Source organism: Sycon ciliatum, chromosome 7 (assembly GCF_964019385.1).
Source record: "Sycon ciliatum chromosome 7, ocSycCili1.1, whole genome shotgun sequence".
In the NCBI taxonomy this organism is placed as follows: Eukaryota; Metazoa; Porifera; class Calcarea; order Leucosolenida; family Sycettidae; genus Sycon; species Sycon ciliatum.
The window spans coordinates 22,583,945-22,602,155 of NC_088649.1; the positions used below are offsets into that span (position 1 = coordinate 22,583,945).

At 48.9% G+C, this 18,211-nt stretch overlaps 2 protein-coding genes across 3 annotated transcripts; both read left to right on the plus strand.

Annotated features, from left to right (window-relative positions):
- The first annotated feature begins 279 nt into the window (after positions 1-279).
- On the plus strand, positions 280-8,226 carry LOC135821182 (uncharacterized). Of its 2 annotated transcripts, none has more exons than XM_065334248.1 (5): positions 280-1,020; positions 2,952-3,269; positions 3,599-4,400; positions 4,903-5,132; positions 5,785-8,226. In XM_065334248.1, exons 1-5 carry the CDS (start codon positions 927-929, stop codon positions 7,305-7,307), a joined length of 2,967 nt encoding a protein of 988 aa, XP_065190320.1. In that variant the 5' UTR covers positions 280-926; the 3' UTR covers positions 7,308-8,226. The 2 variants fall into 2 exon arrangements, with proteins under 2 accessions (XP_065190320.1, XP_065190321.1); XM_065334249.1 differs by lacking the exon at positions 280-1,020 and adding an exon at positions 1,294-1,381.
- A 1,120-nt stretch (positions 8,227-9,346) lies between these two features.
- LOC135821183 (beta-1,4-galactosyltransferase 7-like) lies at positions 9,347-17,781 on the plus strand. The gene is made up of 4 exons (XM_065334251.1): positions 9,347-9,997; positions 11,421-11,791; positions 14,929-15,169; positions 16,408-17,781. The coding sequence occupies exons 1-4, from the start codon at positions 9,721-9,723 to the stop codon at positions 16,662-16,664; spliced, it is 1,146 nt and encodes a 381-aa protein (XP_065190323.1). The 5' UTR covers positions 9,347-9,720; the 3' UTR covers positions 16,665-17,781.
- Positions 17,782-18,211: the final 430 nt, after the last annotated feature.

An 18,211-nucleotide genomic window follows, 5' to 3' on the forward strand; every position in this document is an offset into this window, starting at 1 on the left:
CTTTTCATCCATCGGCAGTTGCAGTCTTCCGCTTCACGCGTCTGCGAGGACGCTTGTTGACTTCGCACGGTTTCTTGCGCGCATCCTTTCTGGTCACCAAAAAGCCATGGCAGCCCACAGCCACAGGCACAGTGGACACGGGGTGGATGTCAAAGGCCTGGAAGTAACACTTGTACAGCTCTCCACGTATTCCCACCGTTCCGCAATGTCCAGTGCACGTGGTCCATGCACGTTCACTTGCAGGCATGAACGCTATGCTCAAATCCAGCTCCCGTGGCCAGTTCGCATGCAAGACCAAGAAGTGACCCCCGACAAAATAAGATCTTGCATAATATGCTGGCGACTGCAGCGCTTTCTCCAGTGACTACAGAGCAGCAAAGGGCAGAAGGCCTTGCAAGTTGCAGTCGATTCCCTCACTTCAGACAACTGCATGGTGCGCTTTGTTTGTTTCTTGCTGTGACTCCCTTGAAGTGGAGCACTAGTAGTAGTTGGCTGTCTTCTGTGCCAGACCCCCGGAGAACTGAAGAGTGAAGAAAAAGCCGTGTGCAAACTCTAGATGAAAAGGCGGACTGTATCACTGAGGCACGCGTGTTGGCGTGTGTGTGCGCGAGAGTGACCGGTATTTTCTTAGCAGCAAACTGGGCCAGTTTCAAGTACACAAAAATCCTGGAGCGCCGTTTTTCAGATTGACAAGTACCGGGCCAAATATTACCTCTCATCAATCAACGTCGTTTCGAGAGGCAACTGTGCAGGATTCCTGCTGCTTTGCAGTCTCGTTCGATTTGGAATCAGCTTGGGAGACGCCAGCACGTGCACGCGTCGCCGGCCCCAGAACTACTTGTAATTCCTCCTTTGCTTGGCAGGACACGGAGTAAGAACACGACTCCTTGTAGTTCAGTACTTGGCGAACGCGCCCTGACAGAACGATGGCCTCAGAGAGAGTGTGTAAGGATCTACTTCCAGCGATGGACTCCGTAATGCCAAGCGCCAGCTGCCTGACGAGCTTCGCGAAGAAGAAAGGTAAGCAGAAAAATAAATCATTTGGGATCTCCGTGGTGTGCGGGTGAAGTGTGTCCGACTATCTCGCTCTCGAAATCTGCTGCTTGATGACGCGTGATGAGCTGTGGTATCTTCAGCATTGTGCTTCAGTGTGTGTCGTGTGAATGTAGTTCAGCCTTCTGGCTAACGAGTGGACAGGAATATCCACGAACGGTCTTTGAAAGGCGATAGAAAGGAAAACAAAGACAAGTAGAACTTGTGTCAGAAGTGCAACAGCCGGATTTCGAAGCCCAACTTCCTGTGTATGGCAGATTGCTAGCGGGGTGGATTGCGGTCCACAGCCGGGGAAGAAGCACGAGAAGGACGATGGCGTATTCGCTAGGTAACGGGCAGTGTCTGGTTTTCACGGGGGTTGTTCACTACGCATCCACCGTGCAATTGTAAAATACGCATTGATGAAGATGTTTTGAAAGGTTGAAGTGGTCATTTTGTATGCAAATCCGTAAACATAGTATGCTGCTCCCAAGAGTCTTAGCAGCATACATGCACATGTAGCCTATTGCTGTATTGGAGAGCGTGGCATTGCCAAGCCCTCAGCAAAGTGAGGGGGCTGCCAGGACACAGCTGGGGAGTTTTGTAGAATACTGTAAAAGCCATTATTCTAACGAGGCGCATATAATAATATTATAATGATTTCCCAAAATTGACTGGTTTACGTGTACCAAAGGTAACGATTCTCACTCATCCTCAACGCTCAATACGCCAGTATGTATCGATCTTTGTATAATGATTTATATAGTATGACTGGAAGGAAGCAAGTAGCTTAGTCGCTTTTGTGGCAGAACTAATTATCCACATGCATAGGGTGGAGCATGCAATGCAGCAGTGCATAATATTATACAAAATAATGGACAATGTGTTGCCAGTCCATTGTAGTTCTATCATGTTTCTGCACTCTTGCATGCACGCATTGAGCATCCGTGAGTAGTCCCTATTCTCACCGCTTTTTGGGGGGGGGGGAGGCTGACACTCTTTGAATTCTGGCTTTCAATGCAACCTAAAGGAAAAAGGGGATATTCAATTTCATTTTTCTATGTATTCCCATGTGTTGTTTGCTAATACTAACACTGGGGAGGGTGGGGGAGGGGGGGTTGCAATTCCATGCTTGTCATGGATACACCTGAACATAGGATACCGTAGAATCCCGCCGATAAGCCCATGGGCTTATCTGTTTCACAAGGACATTTCGGTGGGCTTATACGAGAACATGGGCTTATACGCGGACATAGGCTTATACGCTGACACCAACATTGTGCTATTGAAAAGTACCAAGGAAGTGAGAAATACATTGGTGGATGCCACTGCACTGTGCAAACAAAAACAACCGATGATTGTGTTGAAATGTACAAAAAAAAACTAAAAAAATCTACATGTTCTACCTACATGTACATGGTACGACCAAGAGTCCATAATTTATGGACTCTTGGTACGACTTAGGCCCATGGGCTTGTATGACGAAGCCTTGTGATGTTCGAACTTTCCCTGGGCTTATGCGCGGGCATAGGCTTATACGCGGGTGGGCTTATCCGCGGGATTCTACGGTACCTCCCTACACCATATCAACAGAGAAAGAATATTCAAATCTGCATTAAAACCTTGAAAAAGGTGTGAATTGAATGGTACTCATGTGATCGTCGTTTTCGATTTTGATATTTCTGACTGTTTTAAATTGGCTTTTGGACAAGAAAAATGGCTGGTGCTTATGGAGAAACGTGCTGCGCTTGCTTTGTTCTTTACTACTATACATATAAGTTCTAACAAGATTGAGATGCCTTTTGTTGGCTCTTCTGCCGGGATTTCATTGACAGACGCGATAAGCCCACAGATCCTTCCACAAGTGACATGCGGACCGTAACCATTATTATTATTGTTGTTGTTGTCGTTTTGTGCAGTTGCTATGGAGATGCATCGGAAGTTCCTCGCCCACCAGCAGCCCCACTCTGGCGGCAGCAATAACAGCAAACACGGTGGGGATGGTACCGGGCAGGAGCACAATGGTGTTGGCGGTGGTGGTGGTGGTGTGACGCTGCGTGCCAGAGTGCCCGGCAACATAACGCACCGGCGGCGCGTGCAGGACAGCCGCACCAGCTGCTCGTTTGAGCGGCAGCCGGCACGCTGCTGCGTGATCGTCGTCCAGGACTTCAAGGCGAGAACCGACGATGAGGTCACGGTCAAGAGGGACGAGCAAGTGAAGCTGCTCTTCATTGAAGGTCAGTACTGTTTGACTGTGCATGTCTTGATTTGTATTGACGAAACTTACTTTCTCCGGGAACACAAAGACTCCTTGACTTTTCTTCCTATTCTTTGGTGTTACTGTGCTCAAGAAATTCAACGTGCGAGTGATTAATCAAAAGGAACTGAGGTGTATGATGCTGCACCTCAGGGAGACTACATGTGCTTGGTACCATTTTTGTAAGCCTGTAGCTGCTGTAATTTATGCAAAGACAATATTTCCATTCGAGCGGCGTGTCTTTGAGAAACAACATTTTACTTGAAGAAAACTTACCCTTTTCTTGCATCGTGTGCATTTTGTATGCAGGAGAGTGGGCGTACATATGCCGTAAGCTGGTGCAGAAGGTCAAGCGTCGCCTGTCCAAGCTCAGCAGCACCGGCGGTGGCAGTGACGCCGACGTGCAGTTCGGCTACATCCCGCAGTCGCACTGCCGCCCGCTCACCCCCAAGGAGACGGAGCAGAAAAGATCGCGCCACCGCCGCGCCACCTCGCTGGGCAGTGGGCAGTATCGCATGTGGCAGCAGCTCAATGTGCCCGGCTTTGAGGCCACGGACACTGTCCACGACGACGATGAGGACGAAAACGACCGTCCGAATGCCGCGCGATCCGGGCTTTCGCCCACTCCCAGTGCTTTCGCCAATCCATACCTGCAGTTAGAGCTTGTTCCGTCAGATGAGGAATTTGACGCCGAGTGCGCTAGCGAAGATGACCAAGCAGTGGAGGAGTGGCGATATTCGTTCCGTACGCAGGAAACTACCTCGAGTGTTGTGAGACCCAATGGCAACGGCGCTTCCCATCAGAGGCAGCGCAGCACGGACTCGTCTTCGTCCTCGTCGTGCCACTCGGAGAACTGCACCGCCATGGCCCACATGATCACCTTTCCGGGCATGATGCCGTCGCCGTGTCACCGTGCCAACGATGACGATCACGTTCCCATGGCGATGCCGGCATCCAAGATGGCGACCGGCGACGATGACACGTGGAGCCAGTGTCCGTCGGAGATGAGCGCGCAGCAATACCCATCCCAGCATACTCTCGTGTCGCACATGCGCGGCAGAACGCCGGATGTCTCAGACACGCAGACGACTGGCTTTCCATATCCTGCGGTGTAAGTAGTCAGCTAAATAAAGCATCCTATGTGTGTTAAATGAAAGTTGTACAAATGGGTTACTCCACCTGACACTGCAAGTGTGTGTTAACTGCCACGACCATCTCTCTCTCTCTCTCTCTCTCTCTCTCTCTCTCTCTCTCTCTCTCTCTCTCTCTCTCTCTTTTTATCACACACACCCACACATACACTTTCTGTGTCTCATTTTCCTCTCCCATCTTAACATCCCTTTCTTCTCCTGCATTTCATTGCATGATAAAAGTGCCAATGCATTAGTCATAGGTTGGTGGAGCCTGGAGCGCTCCATCACCACCTTTGTCTCACAGTGCAGCTGCATTCAGTCGACTCATCGTGTCTGCCTGTCGCCCTTGCCATTTACTTCCATTTTCCGAGCTCGGCATGTTCTTTTAAGGTATGCCAGTCCACGGTTCCTCGGCAATACACGGGGGAAAGTTTGCATTGACTGTTGTGCTCTCTGTACCAACTGCTCTTCTCCCTTCAGGGCCCAGTTTGACTTCAATGGTGACGGTACACCAGAACAGCCCGACAGTGATGGTGATGGCACGCTGCATTCGATGACCATTGAGATGCACCTGTGTGTGCGCAAGGGCGACCTGATGACCGTACACGACTATGCCGACGACGCACAAGACTGGGTGGTGGCCAGTCTGGGTACAGGGCGCTGCGGAACTCTTCCGTCGTGCTTCGCGAGACAATGCGACCCCTTTCCAGGTAGGCTTGTGGGACATATTGTTGATGCATGTGTGGAGAGATTACTTATGTCACCCCACAATAGCACCCCCCCCCCCCCACCCCCCACCCCCCACTACCCCCACCACCTCCCACCCAGATTGACGTATGCGGTGAGAGATACATAATCTCCAAGATGATCCCCACCCCACCAGGTGGTTGATTTATTAGAGTGATTGCGTTATCAGAGTGGTTGCTTTATCAGATTGGTCGCCTTGACAGATTTGACACTTCTTCCGGATGTCAATTATCTATCACTATCTGTCTATCCAAATAGGGCCGCCATGTTGTGATGTATATATGCAGCAACTAAAAATGCTTGTTCCCGCTCTTTGACGCTGCAGGATAGCCTTTCATGCCAGCGACCATTGTGGTGGACAATTCAGATGTTTTAATCTATCACTGTTTGTGTATCCAAAACAAGGCTGCCATTGTGTGACGTATCACATATGCAACAACAAAGAATAGTGTTTTCGCTTTTTGACACGTCAGTATATCCTTTCAGGCCATCCATGGTGACGGAAAAATGATTTGCATTACCCTATCACTGGTTGAGTATACAAATAGGGTTTTGCCATGGTGAGATGCATATGCAGCAACCAAAAATGTTTGTTTCCGCTCTTTGGCGCTGCAGGCTACCCTTTCAGACCGGCCTCCATGGTGGCGAACGAATCAGATGACGCAGTGGTGTCGTCGACGGCGACCGTGACGGAGCAACGAACGCGTCCTGGCACGGAAATGAGGCGGCTCAACAGTCGGCGGCGTTTCTACTGCGACACCGCTTCGCTGACGTCCGACGGATCGTCTGCCTGCAACCCGCCTCACTTTGGCAGGGAAGCGCCCGACGGCCAGAGTATTGATCTCCAGCGCATGTACAGCGTGACGTCGTCCGGTGCGTCCAGTATCTACAGTGGTAATCACACGTCCACTCTGCCCAACAAGCGACGTCAGGCTGCGGTGGCAGCGGCCGCTGCGAGGTCTTCGCTGAATCGTCGCAACTCGGTCAGCTCAACGTGCCTGAACGACAAAAGTCAGGCACCTGCACCGCAAGTAGCTGCGTCAAGCCATGCAGTGGCGTCGGCTCAACACGGCGATCGCGGCGACCCGTCCCTCAGTCTGCTGCGCGTCGACTCATCAGATATCCCCGTTATGTCCCCGAACGACCCGTCCATTCCGAATGTCATATCCCTTCTGGGAGGTCCGCGTCGGGGAAAATCGCCGCCAAAAGCTCTCTCACGCAACACTGCTACCGCCACCGCTCCTGCTGTTGCGGCTGATGCGCACTATCAAGGCAGCGAGCGGAGCTTTTCGACCGTCAACCTGACTACTGCTGCTCATGGAAGTGAGCGGTCTGACAGTAGTGTTCATGCTCTGTCCAGAGGAGTGAGCGAGGTGAACATCCGCTCGCACGCTAATGCCAACAATCATCGTCGTAGACCGTCAGAGCAGGCAAGTGCACCGCCGCAAGGCACGCCGCAAAGGATCAACAATCCAACGGGTACAGCCGGAGCCTACAATGCAACGCCACCGTGCTATGACCGCTCCCACAGTGTGCCAACAGCCGGTCGTTCAGGCGCCGCACAGGACCTGTACGTGCGACAAACGTCCACGCCCGTCAGCGCACCATCACCAAAGCCAGCAACCGAGCGGGCGTCCCGGTTCGTGCACTCAACGAATCAGACGCGCCGTCAGCGAGCTCCGCTCCCGTCGCCGACCCGATCACGCACTGGAAAGGAGCCGCCGCCGTTCATGGGGTCCGTACTGGACTGCGCAGTGCCAGGGGCTGGTCATGTGGATACAGCACATGCTACAACGCTGCATGCACCTGCCAATAACACCGTTGCTAATGGGAGACGACCAGGTCGAGTGCATTCCCAGGACAGCGCCATAGGTGGCTGTTCGTCAGACGACAGCGAGAAAATCGCTCAAGACACTGCCGATAGCGCCAGCAGCAACAGTGGCAGTCCGTTCAAGCTGAACACGCAGCTGTGCGTGCGCAAGGACTTCCGCGCCAAGGGCAACAGCCAGCTGACGGTTCACAGCGGCGAGGTGGTGGTGGTGGCAGACGAACGGGATCACAAGGACTGGCTGTGGGTGTTTGCGCCCATGCAGCGTGCCTTTGGCTTTGTGCCCGCAGTGTACACACGGGCAAAGTAAACAGCCAAAAGCAACTACTTGCTGCTGTGGATTGTTGCTGGTGAACTGTTCGTGTTGGTGTTTTTCGAACAGTGTGTGTACACACGAGCGAAACACGAGCAAAGTGAATGATGAGTAACTAATTGCTATTGTGGAGTGTTCCTGGTGAACTGTTCGCGCTGCTGTTGTTTAAGCATCATGTGATCTTGTCTGCTCAAAGTAATAACCTACTTGAAGTACTGCTAAAGTGATTAACTCCCGACATTCGAGGGAGTATTTTTCACGCGACACGAATCAACGCTTTCCGCATCCTCTGTGCAGTTCTTATCATGATCCAAGTTGGAGAAGAGTTAGTAATACTGATAGTATCCTCAGGACTTCTATGCATCAGGATTATCTCCATCTCAGAGGCCGCAGCCAGGTGTAGTTGCCTTTCCAAAGTCTAGCAGCATGATTTATTCGACTTCATTGATAGACACAATCTCCGGCTTCTTGCCGCCTGTGATTTTTGTAAATCAATTTTTTTTACCAAATAGTGGTTGCGACTTTGGCGATGTCAAGCCAAGTCAGCGGAATAGCACAAGCTCTGGTGTGGGAAACGAACACATTTTTTGTGAATAATCGTGTGATTTCTTAGCTACCCTGCTGCTACAATTATGCATGACATGCTGCCGTTTTACTTGTAAAGTCGGATCCTACCCGGGGCACCAGATCATGGATTCCTCTCGTATCTGACCCGGGTACTTCGAACATTCCTTTCCATTTCTGCGCGAGTGACCATGATGGCCGTTCATGATTCCATTGCATTTTGATTGCAGATTAATTTTGCAGGTTACCCAGTTGAGTTAACAATTATAAACGTTGTTCAACATTGTCGTATGCGGACTAGCTGTCTAGCACCCATGCATGTTCCATGCCATGCAAGAATCTGGTCACATGACGAGTGTGTGTGTTTTTGCGTACGTGTCCGTAAGTGTATGTGTGTGTGTGTATGTGTGCCATAACTAAGATCAATGAATGAGCATTATGGCCATGCACCAGCATACATGTATGCGCACAGCCACAGCCACAGCCTGTCTCACACAGACCACATATCTGCAACTAGGCTAGCTGTTCAAGGCTATGTTGGGAATGCTTTCCAACATAGCCTTGAACCGCCAGCTTGAAGCTGACCTGGTTTTTGCACGCAAGACACTGATGTCAATGTCTGCAGACTATTAACTTTGGGGCCTCTGGGCTAGCTATTAAAGCTAGGCAAATTTAGCTACCCTCAATACTTGCTCCCATTGTGCAGGTAAATAATTTCAGGAAGATACAATAGTAGTATCAGCTTTTCTTCGGATATTTCGTGGAAAGCAAGCGAAATTTGTCTGGCACTACATGACTATTGTACTGTGCATGTGGCCTGTGAACGCTGGGCTCTTCACCTGCGCAGCAGCGGGGTAGGGTCCAAACAAAAAAAGTAACTACTTTCTCACTGACAGTGACTACTCCAGTGATTTCGCTGTTTTAGTGTGCACTGACAGTCTGTACTACAGCTTCAGTGCTGGAAAACTGAAATCCAAGGTGGTCGGATTTCAGTTGCCAGCACTGTAGCATGCATACTGTGACTGTACGGTGATGCTCCCTGAAATCCGGTCACTCGGGTCACGTTACTCACGTAACGCCCTCCCCACTACTAGTACAGTAGTAGTATACCAATCGTATACTAGTACCGGTACTACTACTGAGTAGATCTACTGTACATGAGTCATGACACAGTCATGATTGTAGTAGAGTAGAGTCTACTCATCACTCATCTCAGTCATCTGTCATCAGTCAGACCAGGGAGTAGTAAAAATAAAAATTAATACTGTATTTTACTACTCCCTGGTCAGACTCTAGACTAGAACTGTTTGTTTGGACATGTACATGAGTCATGACAGTCATCATGGTCATGTAGCTGGCCTTCCTGATTGTGCACGAGAAAAGAATGAAACTGTCAAAAAATTTGAACTGCAGATATCCCGGCCGTACTCATGCAGCTCACTCAATGCGCTCACATGTACGTGTTCGGCGACGGCATTGATCCGTGCGCATTCGGCCGCCGCCAGGATTTTTAGAAGCACAATGTCGGTGTCGACAACGAAGTGGACTAACCCCTTGTTCTGTCGTCTAGGCTAGCTGTGTGGCCCTTGTGTTTTGCCTTTAATAGTTGGGCACACTCTGGGAAGAGAACCCACTCGTGGGCACAGCTTTTCAAGGGAAATCCAGGTCCACATCCATGGAATAAGTAGTTTTATGTCGTGAACTGATGATCCTCTTTGAAGGAAATAGGGGTGCAAAAGTCAACATTCTCTCTCTCTCTCTCTCTCTCTCTCTCTCTCTCTCTCTCTCTCTCTCTCTCTCTCTCTCTCTCTCTCTCTCTCTTCTCGCGACTGAGCATGACTGAGTGATGGCAGTACGCTATAGTACTTACGCCGGGCTAGCCGCCGCGTTGCTTGCGCTCGGTCTCTTGTTCCGCATGCAAGCTACAAGCAGAATCTCTGGAGCAACCCTGTACAAACGTTTGGCAGCGCGAGGTGGCTTCAGCGCTGAGGCAATCGTGGCAGCGGCAGCAGCCGAGCACAAGAAGCAGCCGTGCGAGTGGTGTCGAGTGATAAAAGAAGCCGCTAGCAAAGACAAGAGTGCGGAGGCCGATGTGCGACCTCTAGCCAAGAAATCACTCGCAGGTGAGATTGCTTTTACACCACGTGACACTGGCTACCTGGATAGACATGTATCTCAGACTCTACATAGGCCCCCGACTGAACTCGAAAGTCCTAACAAAGTACTCCAAAGAGTGCACTCATGTTTGGTTCAGATATCAGATATCCACTTTATCTGGTCCTGTATGCAGGCTGCCAGCTGTGAGAAAATTTAAAATTTAGATACAAAGCAGGCTCGCGTAACACCTAGCTAGACTGGGCTATCCGTATCCGATGGAACGGCACCACTCCCTAGGATCAGATTCGGCTCCTAAGCGGTGGGAGGTGAGTAGATCAGACCCACCACCAAGTGGTCAAAGACCGAAAATCCCCATCGCTGCATCCATGTTTCCCTCGTGCCCGGTCAGGTCACGAGTTTCCTATTACAGGACTCTCACGCATAGAAGACCATGGTCTTGAAAGTAAAATATGAGACCAAATATAAGACCACCTCCGGTTACAATACCATGGTCTTATACAAAATTAAATCATTAATTCACGGTTCGCGTGAGACTCGGCCGAACGCCCAGTTTTCCGCATCCGCAGGAACGCCACCACCCTCTAGGATCAAGGCGCAGATGCAGCTCCAAAGAGGTCGGAGGTGAGTAGATCAGACCCACCACAAAGTGGCCAAAGACCGAAAATCCCATTCACTGCATCCATGTTTCCCTCGTGCCAGGCCATGAGTTCCCAATTAACTATGGGTCGCAGCACGGCTGGAAAAATCCTTCCGCTTCCAAGCAGGACTTGAACCTGGTGCCCTCTGTTTCTCAATCATTGTCTTAGATCATGCCACTATGCCTGCCTGAACGAAAAAAAATCACCAATCGCCGCGATAGAAATAACAGACACCCATCATTCTTCTTGGCCGGCGAGAACATGTAAAGCCGAACGACAGTACAGGCACAGCAATGACCGAGTAAAAATCAGCTATGGCTTCTCCTTTCCTACAATGCGAAAACTATAAACTCAGCGACACGTTCAAATAGCTTTTTCTCACTCCGACGCTCCCCCGTTAAAATGATGCTATGTTCGCTGCATGCTCCTGCCACTGGAAACACAACAAGCGCAGGTGATGTGACTTTTGTTTGTCATCATGTGGCCAAGTAACTATGTGCTGTCAAGAAGCAGTGACGCTAGACTTCGATGGCCTATTCCACGCATGTGCCGTTAATGCAAGCCGCCGAATGTAAGTATGTGCTTTTACAGAGCATGGCTTTGGCTACAGGCGGGAGCTATTATGTGTTTGGAAAAATGTTTGTATGTGTAACGTTATGTGTCTGTCTCTCTGTCTATCTCCCTCGTTCTCTCTGTCTGTGTATCTCTGTTTCTCTCTGCCTATTTCTATCTCTCTCTGTATCCCTCCGTCTCTCTACTCTATGATCTTCTGGCTGTTTTGGTGGTGCAGACTACGACTGGAAAAGCCGGCTGGACGGCGGGCTCCCACGGCTTGCTGTTATAGTGCCGTATCGCGATCGGGAAAGCAACCTCCGCGCCTTTCTCAAGTACATGAACGACTTCCTGGCGCGCCAGAATGCCAAGAAGCCCAAGTATACATACTGGTTCCTGGTGATGGAGCAGAGCAAATCGGGCAGGTTTAACCGAGGAAAACTGTGCAACTCTGGATTTTCTCTCGTCAAGGAGTTCTTCGACTACTTCATATTTCACGACGTGGACAAGCTGCCCGAGATTGACACGAACAGCTACGAGTTTCCGAACACGTCGGTGCTGAACAAGGGGAGACGCTGCGGTGCCTATCATCTTGCCTCCAGGGTGCAGGTAATGTTGTGTGCTGATGCGTGCCTTCTTGTTGGTTTGCTGCATGTTCAGCGCTCGCATTCGCCGATATGCATGATCCCAACCATGGCCCTTTCGTAGCTGGGATACGACGCTGTTTAGCCGAGCGCCCCAAGCTACCAACCTTGGGAACGGACTGCACACAAATGTATGCTCTCGCCTCAGCGAAAGCAGTCTTGAAACACCGCTTGGGGCTTGTTTTCAGAGGGTCATGATTGCTGCACTACATGTAGCACGAGTCATGTGCGTATTACCAGCCTTTAGCTCAGGCACTTTGGCGGTGATTCCTGACATCATTCATGCACTAGATGTCTGCTCGAGTCATGTGCATGATTGTGCACATGAGCCCGTGTTTGTGGATCTTTTGAACCTTAACTTTTTTAATTACTACAAAAACTGCCAATAATACACTTGGGAATCTCACAACCCCTTTTTACAACCAAATCCTCCGTGTGAAGTAAACATCTCTTTGGTTTTTCTCTTATTGGCCACAGACCATCGTGAGAATGTATGTATGTGTGTATATGTTGGACTCAGTAGAGCGTCCAGCCCCTATATGATGTCCAACCCCTATATAGAGTCCATTGGTCCAAAATCCACTGTACAGAGTCCAAACTTGGAATCAACTGTGAGCTGAAAGTTTAGATGGACATCACTCCCTGTATAGAGTCCAGCCAATTGGCTTCACCCCTATATAGAGTCCATTGGTCCAAAATCAACTGTATGGAGTCCAAACTTTGAAATCAACTATAAAGAGTCTTTATGTGGACAACACTCCCTGTATAAAGTCCAGCCAATTAGGTATCCCCTATCCAGAGTTCGAAATTAGACATAGGATCTGCTGTAAGCAGTGAATATTAACCAGAAAACGGCCTCTCCCTTTAATCCTTTACATCATTCACTTCTCAAGATAAAAAATAAGTATTGAGGCGCCAATGCAGCCACTTCATTACAATCATGAAAAACCCTACAAACACCATCCTCAAATCAAGTGGTCTCTTCGCAGACGCTGCAAATTACAATACCTCAATCATGTAGTGTTGCCAAATTATTGTGCACGCACACACACACATGCACACACCCACACAAAACCAAGAAAATACCTAGAAAAAAACCAAGAATCGAAAGAGAATATTATAAATGGAGAGCCAAGGATAAATTATTTGTTTTCAAATTATTGTGCGCGTGCACACACACAAACTTATACAACGCCAAGAAAACACCAAGAAAAGAGTAGAGACACAATACACACGCACCTCCAATAGCCATGCAAACGTCCACCCATTTACACGTAAAGTCAAGAAGGATAACAAATAATTATACGAAACGAATGCATACGTGGGCGGATGCACGCACGTTTACATACATGTAGTAGTGTAAGAAAGTAACATAGTGCAGTAGTCAGCATAATACTAGCACATGCTGAGAGTGCAATAGCAAGCTTCACCATTGCTCATGGCCATGCAAATGTTCAGCAGCACTCAGTTCCGCAAGCTTCTGAAGATCAGTACACCTGCAACAAATAAATAGCACAAGGATACGCTTATTACCGTAATGCCGGATGCATGGGGGCACACAACTACCAAGTTCTCAACGAATGTGATGCTCAATGCAAATCCATCCACTCAAAGACCTGTGAACAGGTGACGGTCAGTCTTCCCCAAGATGGAAATGCAATGATTTGTTGTCACGAGGCAGTTTCACTGACACAATGTCATTTTTGTGACATCAAAACGGTTACTTCATGGAATACGAGTACATGTATTAGGTTGAGAAGCTTTTTCTTGTCATCGGCATACAAGAAATCCTCCTCCTACTACTACTAGTACACTGGCACTGCGTTTGTGGATCCAATTGTATTTGACATCATACTAGAGCCTAGTAGAGGAAGAGTGTCGTGGAGTTCACATAATTATCACAGGGATAAAAATACATTTCTCATGAAATAAAATAATAATTGATGATAGCTAGACGATCGTATACGATTGATGCAAAGTCCTTGCAGTCCTTGAGGACTATTACGAAGTGGTTGATTACTTTTAGGGCATTCATTCAAGCAACATCAAACAAATGCGATACGATCCTTGAAAATGGAAAAAAATTCAAGCATAACGACAGAACAGCAGACCAATCGAAACGAGTAAAAGCTTCCTTACCTCAGTCATCGTCCTGCCATGTAGTTGGACAGCCTTTTGACACGGTGGTACAGGCAGCTCTTGTCCAGTCAAACAGGGTATCCTTGTGGCGTCGAACGAAAGAGAGTGTCAGTGTGTCTGACTCGTCAGATTGGAACTGTGCTGAACTTTTCTCGTTCTCCGCTTTCTGCTTTCATCCCTCGCTCTGATGAAACCGTTCAAACGCCTTACTGGCAGCAATGGCCAGCCAAACAGGGGATCCTTGTGGCGTCGAACGAAAGAGAGTGTCAGTGTACCTGACTCGTCAGATTTGAACTGTGCTGAACTTTTCTCGTTCTGCAATTTCTGCTTTCATCCCGCGCACTGATGAAACGTTTTCAGAGAACCACAAGACGTTTTCCAGATTTGATTTTGAACGTCTCCTTATCCTCCTTGGTTACCTCGAGAAAGATTACTGTCAGCAACTGCACGGCAGAACTGGCAGCCATGGCTGAAGTGAAGAAAGGAATGCGCTGCCACGAGGCAAGCAAAACTGAAAAGGTGTTTGTTCTCTTTCGGGCACAACACATGCACACAGGACGGCGTGACTGGATAAACTGGACTCCTGGACCGTGAATAGGGGACTTGTAGAAAAAGTGTACTCCTTATAGGGGATTGCGCGGCAGGATGAAGCTGATCAAAACTGAGTGGACTCCTGGACTCTGTATAGTGGATTTTGGACCAATGGACTCCATATAGGGTGCTGGACATCATATAGTGCATGGACTCTATACTGAGTCCTACATATATTCTATTTGAATTTGCAAGTACACACGGGCTACAAGCCCGATTACATGGAAGCGAATAAAGATGTGAAACTGGCTCACCGCTGTATTGTCATGTCTCCCCTTGGTTCTGTCTTCCCATTACGTTCTCTGCTGGACTGTGCGCTTCAGTATTTAACAAAAAATAAGTTTGTTTGTTGCCCTTGTTGCTCTGCTGCAGCAATTCGACTACAAGTGGATGAAAGACGGCTTCGTCGGGGGCACTATCATGTTCACGAAGGAACAGTTTGAGCGTATTGGCGGCATGCCGAACAGCTACTGGGGCTGGGGGGCGGAGGACGATGAGACCTACGATCGCATCAAGAAGCGCAGTAAGGAGGCGCCGGACATCTGCAGACACGAGGACGAGGAGAAGGTGCAGCGCTACTCGAGTATGGATCATGAGAGAGCCGGACACAACGGTAGGTGGTTACGTTGACAAGGCTTGGGCTTTTTTGGTTTGTTTGAATTTTTTTACATCATAAACCAAACGGGCATTGATGCCCAATGTTATGATGGTGATAGAATAAGAGCACAATGGCAGGTATTTACGTTGACAAGGCCGGAGCGTTGTTTGTTTTTGTTTTTTTATCCTTCAAGTTTCTTTTTTTACATCGTAAACCAAATGGGCATTGATGCCCAATGGTATGAGGGCGATGAAATATTGGCACAACGGCAGGTGTTTGCGTTGACAAGGCCGGAGCGTTGTTTGTTTGTTTCGTTTTTATCTTTGAAGTTTCTTTTTTTACATCGTAAACCAAACGGGCATTGATGCCCAATGGTATGATGGCGATAAAATATTGGCACAACGGCAGGTGTTTGCGTTGACAAGGCCGGAGCGTTGTTTCTATGTTTGTTTGAAGTTTATTTTTACATCGCGAAGCAAACGGGCATTGATGCCCAATGTTCTGATGGCGATAGAATATAAACTAGGAAGTGTGGCTCGATGAGAGCAAGAGCTGTACTCGAGAAAATGAGAGGTGTTAACAGTCGACTCCACTTCAAAGAACTCGCATTATAGCAAATTTCTTGATAATAGCGAACCAGCGTCCTTGTCCCTCTTTGAACACATACAGAATTGACCCTTTATAGCGAACAGGTTTCGTTTTGTAACAAAGTATGTCTTGTGCGGCCGCATGTAAACCAAGTGCAATCGTGCTGTCGTGGGCCACATGCCTGTCATGGCGTGTTGCTTGTATGGTGCGAGTGCATTTCGGTTATGAAGAACTTCGCCTATAAAGAACTAATGCTCCTGCACTATGGTGTCCGTTATACCGGGAGTCGACTGTACGTTCAAAAGTCCTGAGCTTTCTGAGCCGATTGCAGTCAGGCACATTGCCAATTGTTTTAGTTCACGGGTGACTTTCATTTGCACATGCACGTGCACGCATGCACGAATACATGAACACAAACACGCATAACTTGCACTACACACACACATGTACATTCGCCCGTACGCCCCCTGCCGGTAATACCCAAGTTACAATCAGTTTTGTTGGTTGCAGTCTGACAGCTGCACACAGGCAACTTCAAATGCGTTTTTTCAGTTCATTGTGCAGTGAGCTATTAATTAAAGCACCCTTTTTGCATGCGCTGGCTCCGATATTCTCCTGGATGCGAATGCCGTTTGTTCTTGTGCGTGATTGCGCTGTTCCCCTAGGCAATGCTGAACCGGAGTTGACGGACGAGCAGCGCCGTCGCTACCAGTGCCATTACGCCATGATGCGCGATTACCGCGACGGTCGGCGCGAGACCGATCGCTACGGCAACGGAGTGTTTCGCACCCTGGCCACGGTGGACGAGGCGGACAGGCGCGCCACGACCACCACACTGGACCTGTGCTGGGGCGACTTCGAGACGCGGTGCACGCGCACAGCCGCAGATGCCGGCTGTAACAAGAACAGGCGGTTCGGCTAGCCGAGCCACGAGAACCGCCATGAACCTGTGTGCGGCCCGGAGACGACTCCAAGATCTTCACCATCATTTTATCGGGTCATCGTCCCGTTTGAATGTGCCAAGTAGAACTTAAACCAACCAACCGAGCAAGCAAGACGCGATGCGCGCACACTGCAACATGTGCTGGCTGTAAGAAGAACAGGCGGTTTGGTTAGCCGAGCCACGAGAACCACCGTGACAACACACACACACACACACACACACACACAAACACACACCACGCCGACAGCCACTATTCGAGACGCGATGCACACGCATTGCCTCGAATAGTGGCTTTAACAGGAACAGGCGGTTCGGATAGGCGAGCCACGACAACCACCGTAGACCTGTGTGCGGGGGGGGGGGGGGTGGTGACTCCAAGGTGCCATGCATACACGATGCGGCAGATGCTGGCTGTAAGACCAACAGGCGGTTCGGATGGCAATGCTGTAATCTGCAATCTACTTTGAGCTAACAGTCACTAGTGATCAGCCTGAGTTGCCCATTTACACTTCTAGCTCTATCTTTACCCTATACCCTATACCCTATACCCTTGTCACACCGAGAGTATCTTTTTGGAAACTATTCTTTATCACGTAGCTCAACATTATCAAATCGTTATCCCCTTGGTTTAATCTATGCTGCACGAGCGAACCTGTGGGTGGACCTAATGGATCCACCGACTTGAACGCGGCAGTGCTGAATAATAATAATAATAAGCTATATCTTGGCTTTGCTCTATAATCTAATCGGCATCTTATAATGCTAATTCCTCCACCTGTGCTCGCCAGGCTCTTGGAGATCATTCCGTTGTAGCGACCGTTGAGTTCTTTTTTGCATTCAATCTGGTTTTATGTTATTTTTTAACATCCTCCACCCGTCACCACGATGTTCTCTTAGCCGAACCAATGCACCAGTGGAGTATGGATGAAAGCTCTGTCTCAATATTTCACTTTGTTTTATAACTTTTATTTTACCTTTGGTCCTTCATTTTTCACTTTAATCTTTGGCTCTCAATCCTAGCAACATTGTATTGTGAACTGATTATATTTTTATTTATACAAGAGCCTGCTGCAATATACGCTGATGTCATCGCTGATACCTATCAATCGCTAGTGTGTCCGTACTGCGTGTACCTGTCTGTATAGGTGTGCAGATCATGCGTGGCTGATTCTGCCTCCATGCTGTCTCCCGAGTTGACAAGTTTGAGTCGGGTCTCTCTTTTCTCTCTCTCTCTCTCTCTCTCTCTCTCTCTCTCTCTCTCTCTCTCTCTCTCTCTCTCTCTCTCTCAGGCTCTCTCTCAGGCTCTCCCCCCCCCCCCCCCCACCTTTCTGTACAGATCTGGCCTCACTACAGCATAATCTCTCGGCAATGGCAAACTGTTTGTTTTTTTGTTACCGGAAGATTGTTGCCCGGGGAATGCATCGTAACGAACACCCTATTATGCTGTCATTAGCGGATGAATGAAAACAGATGCGAACACGTCTTACACTACACGGGCACGCTCTCGAAACTCTGTCTGAACAGTG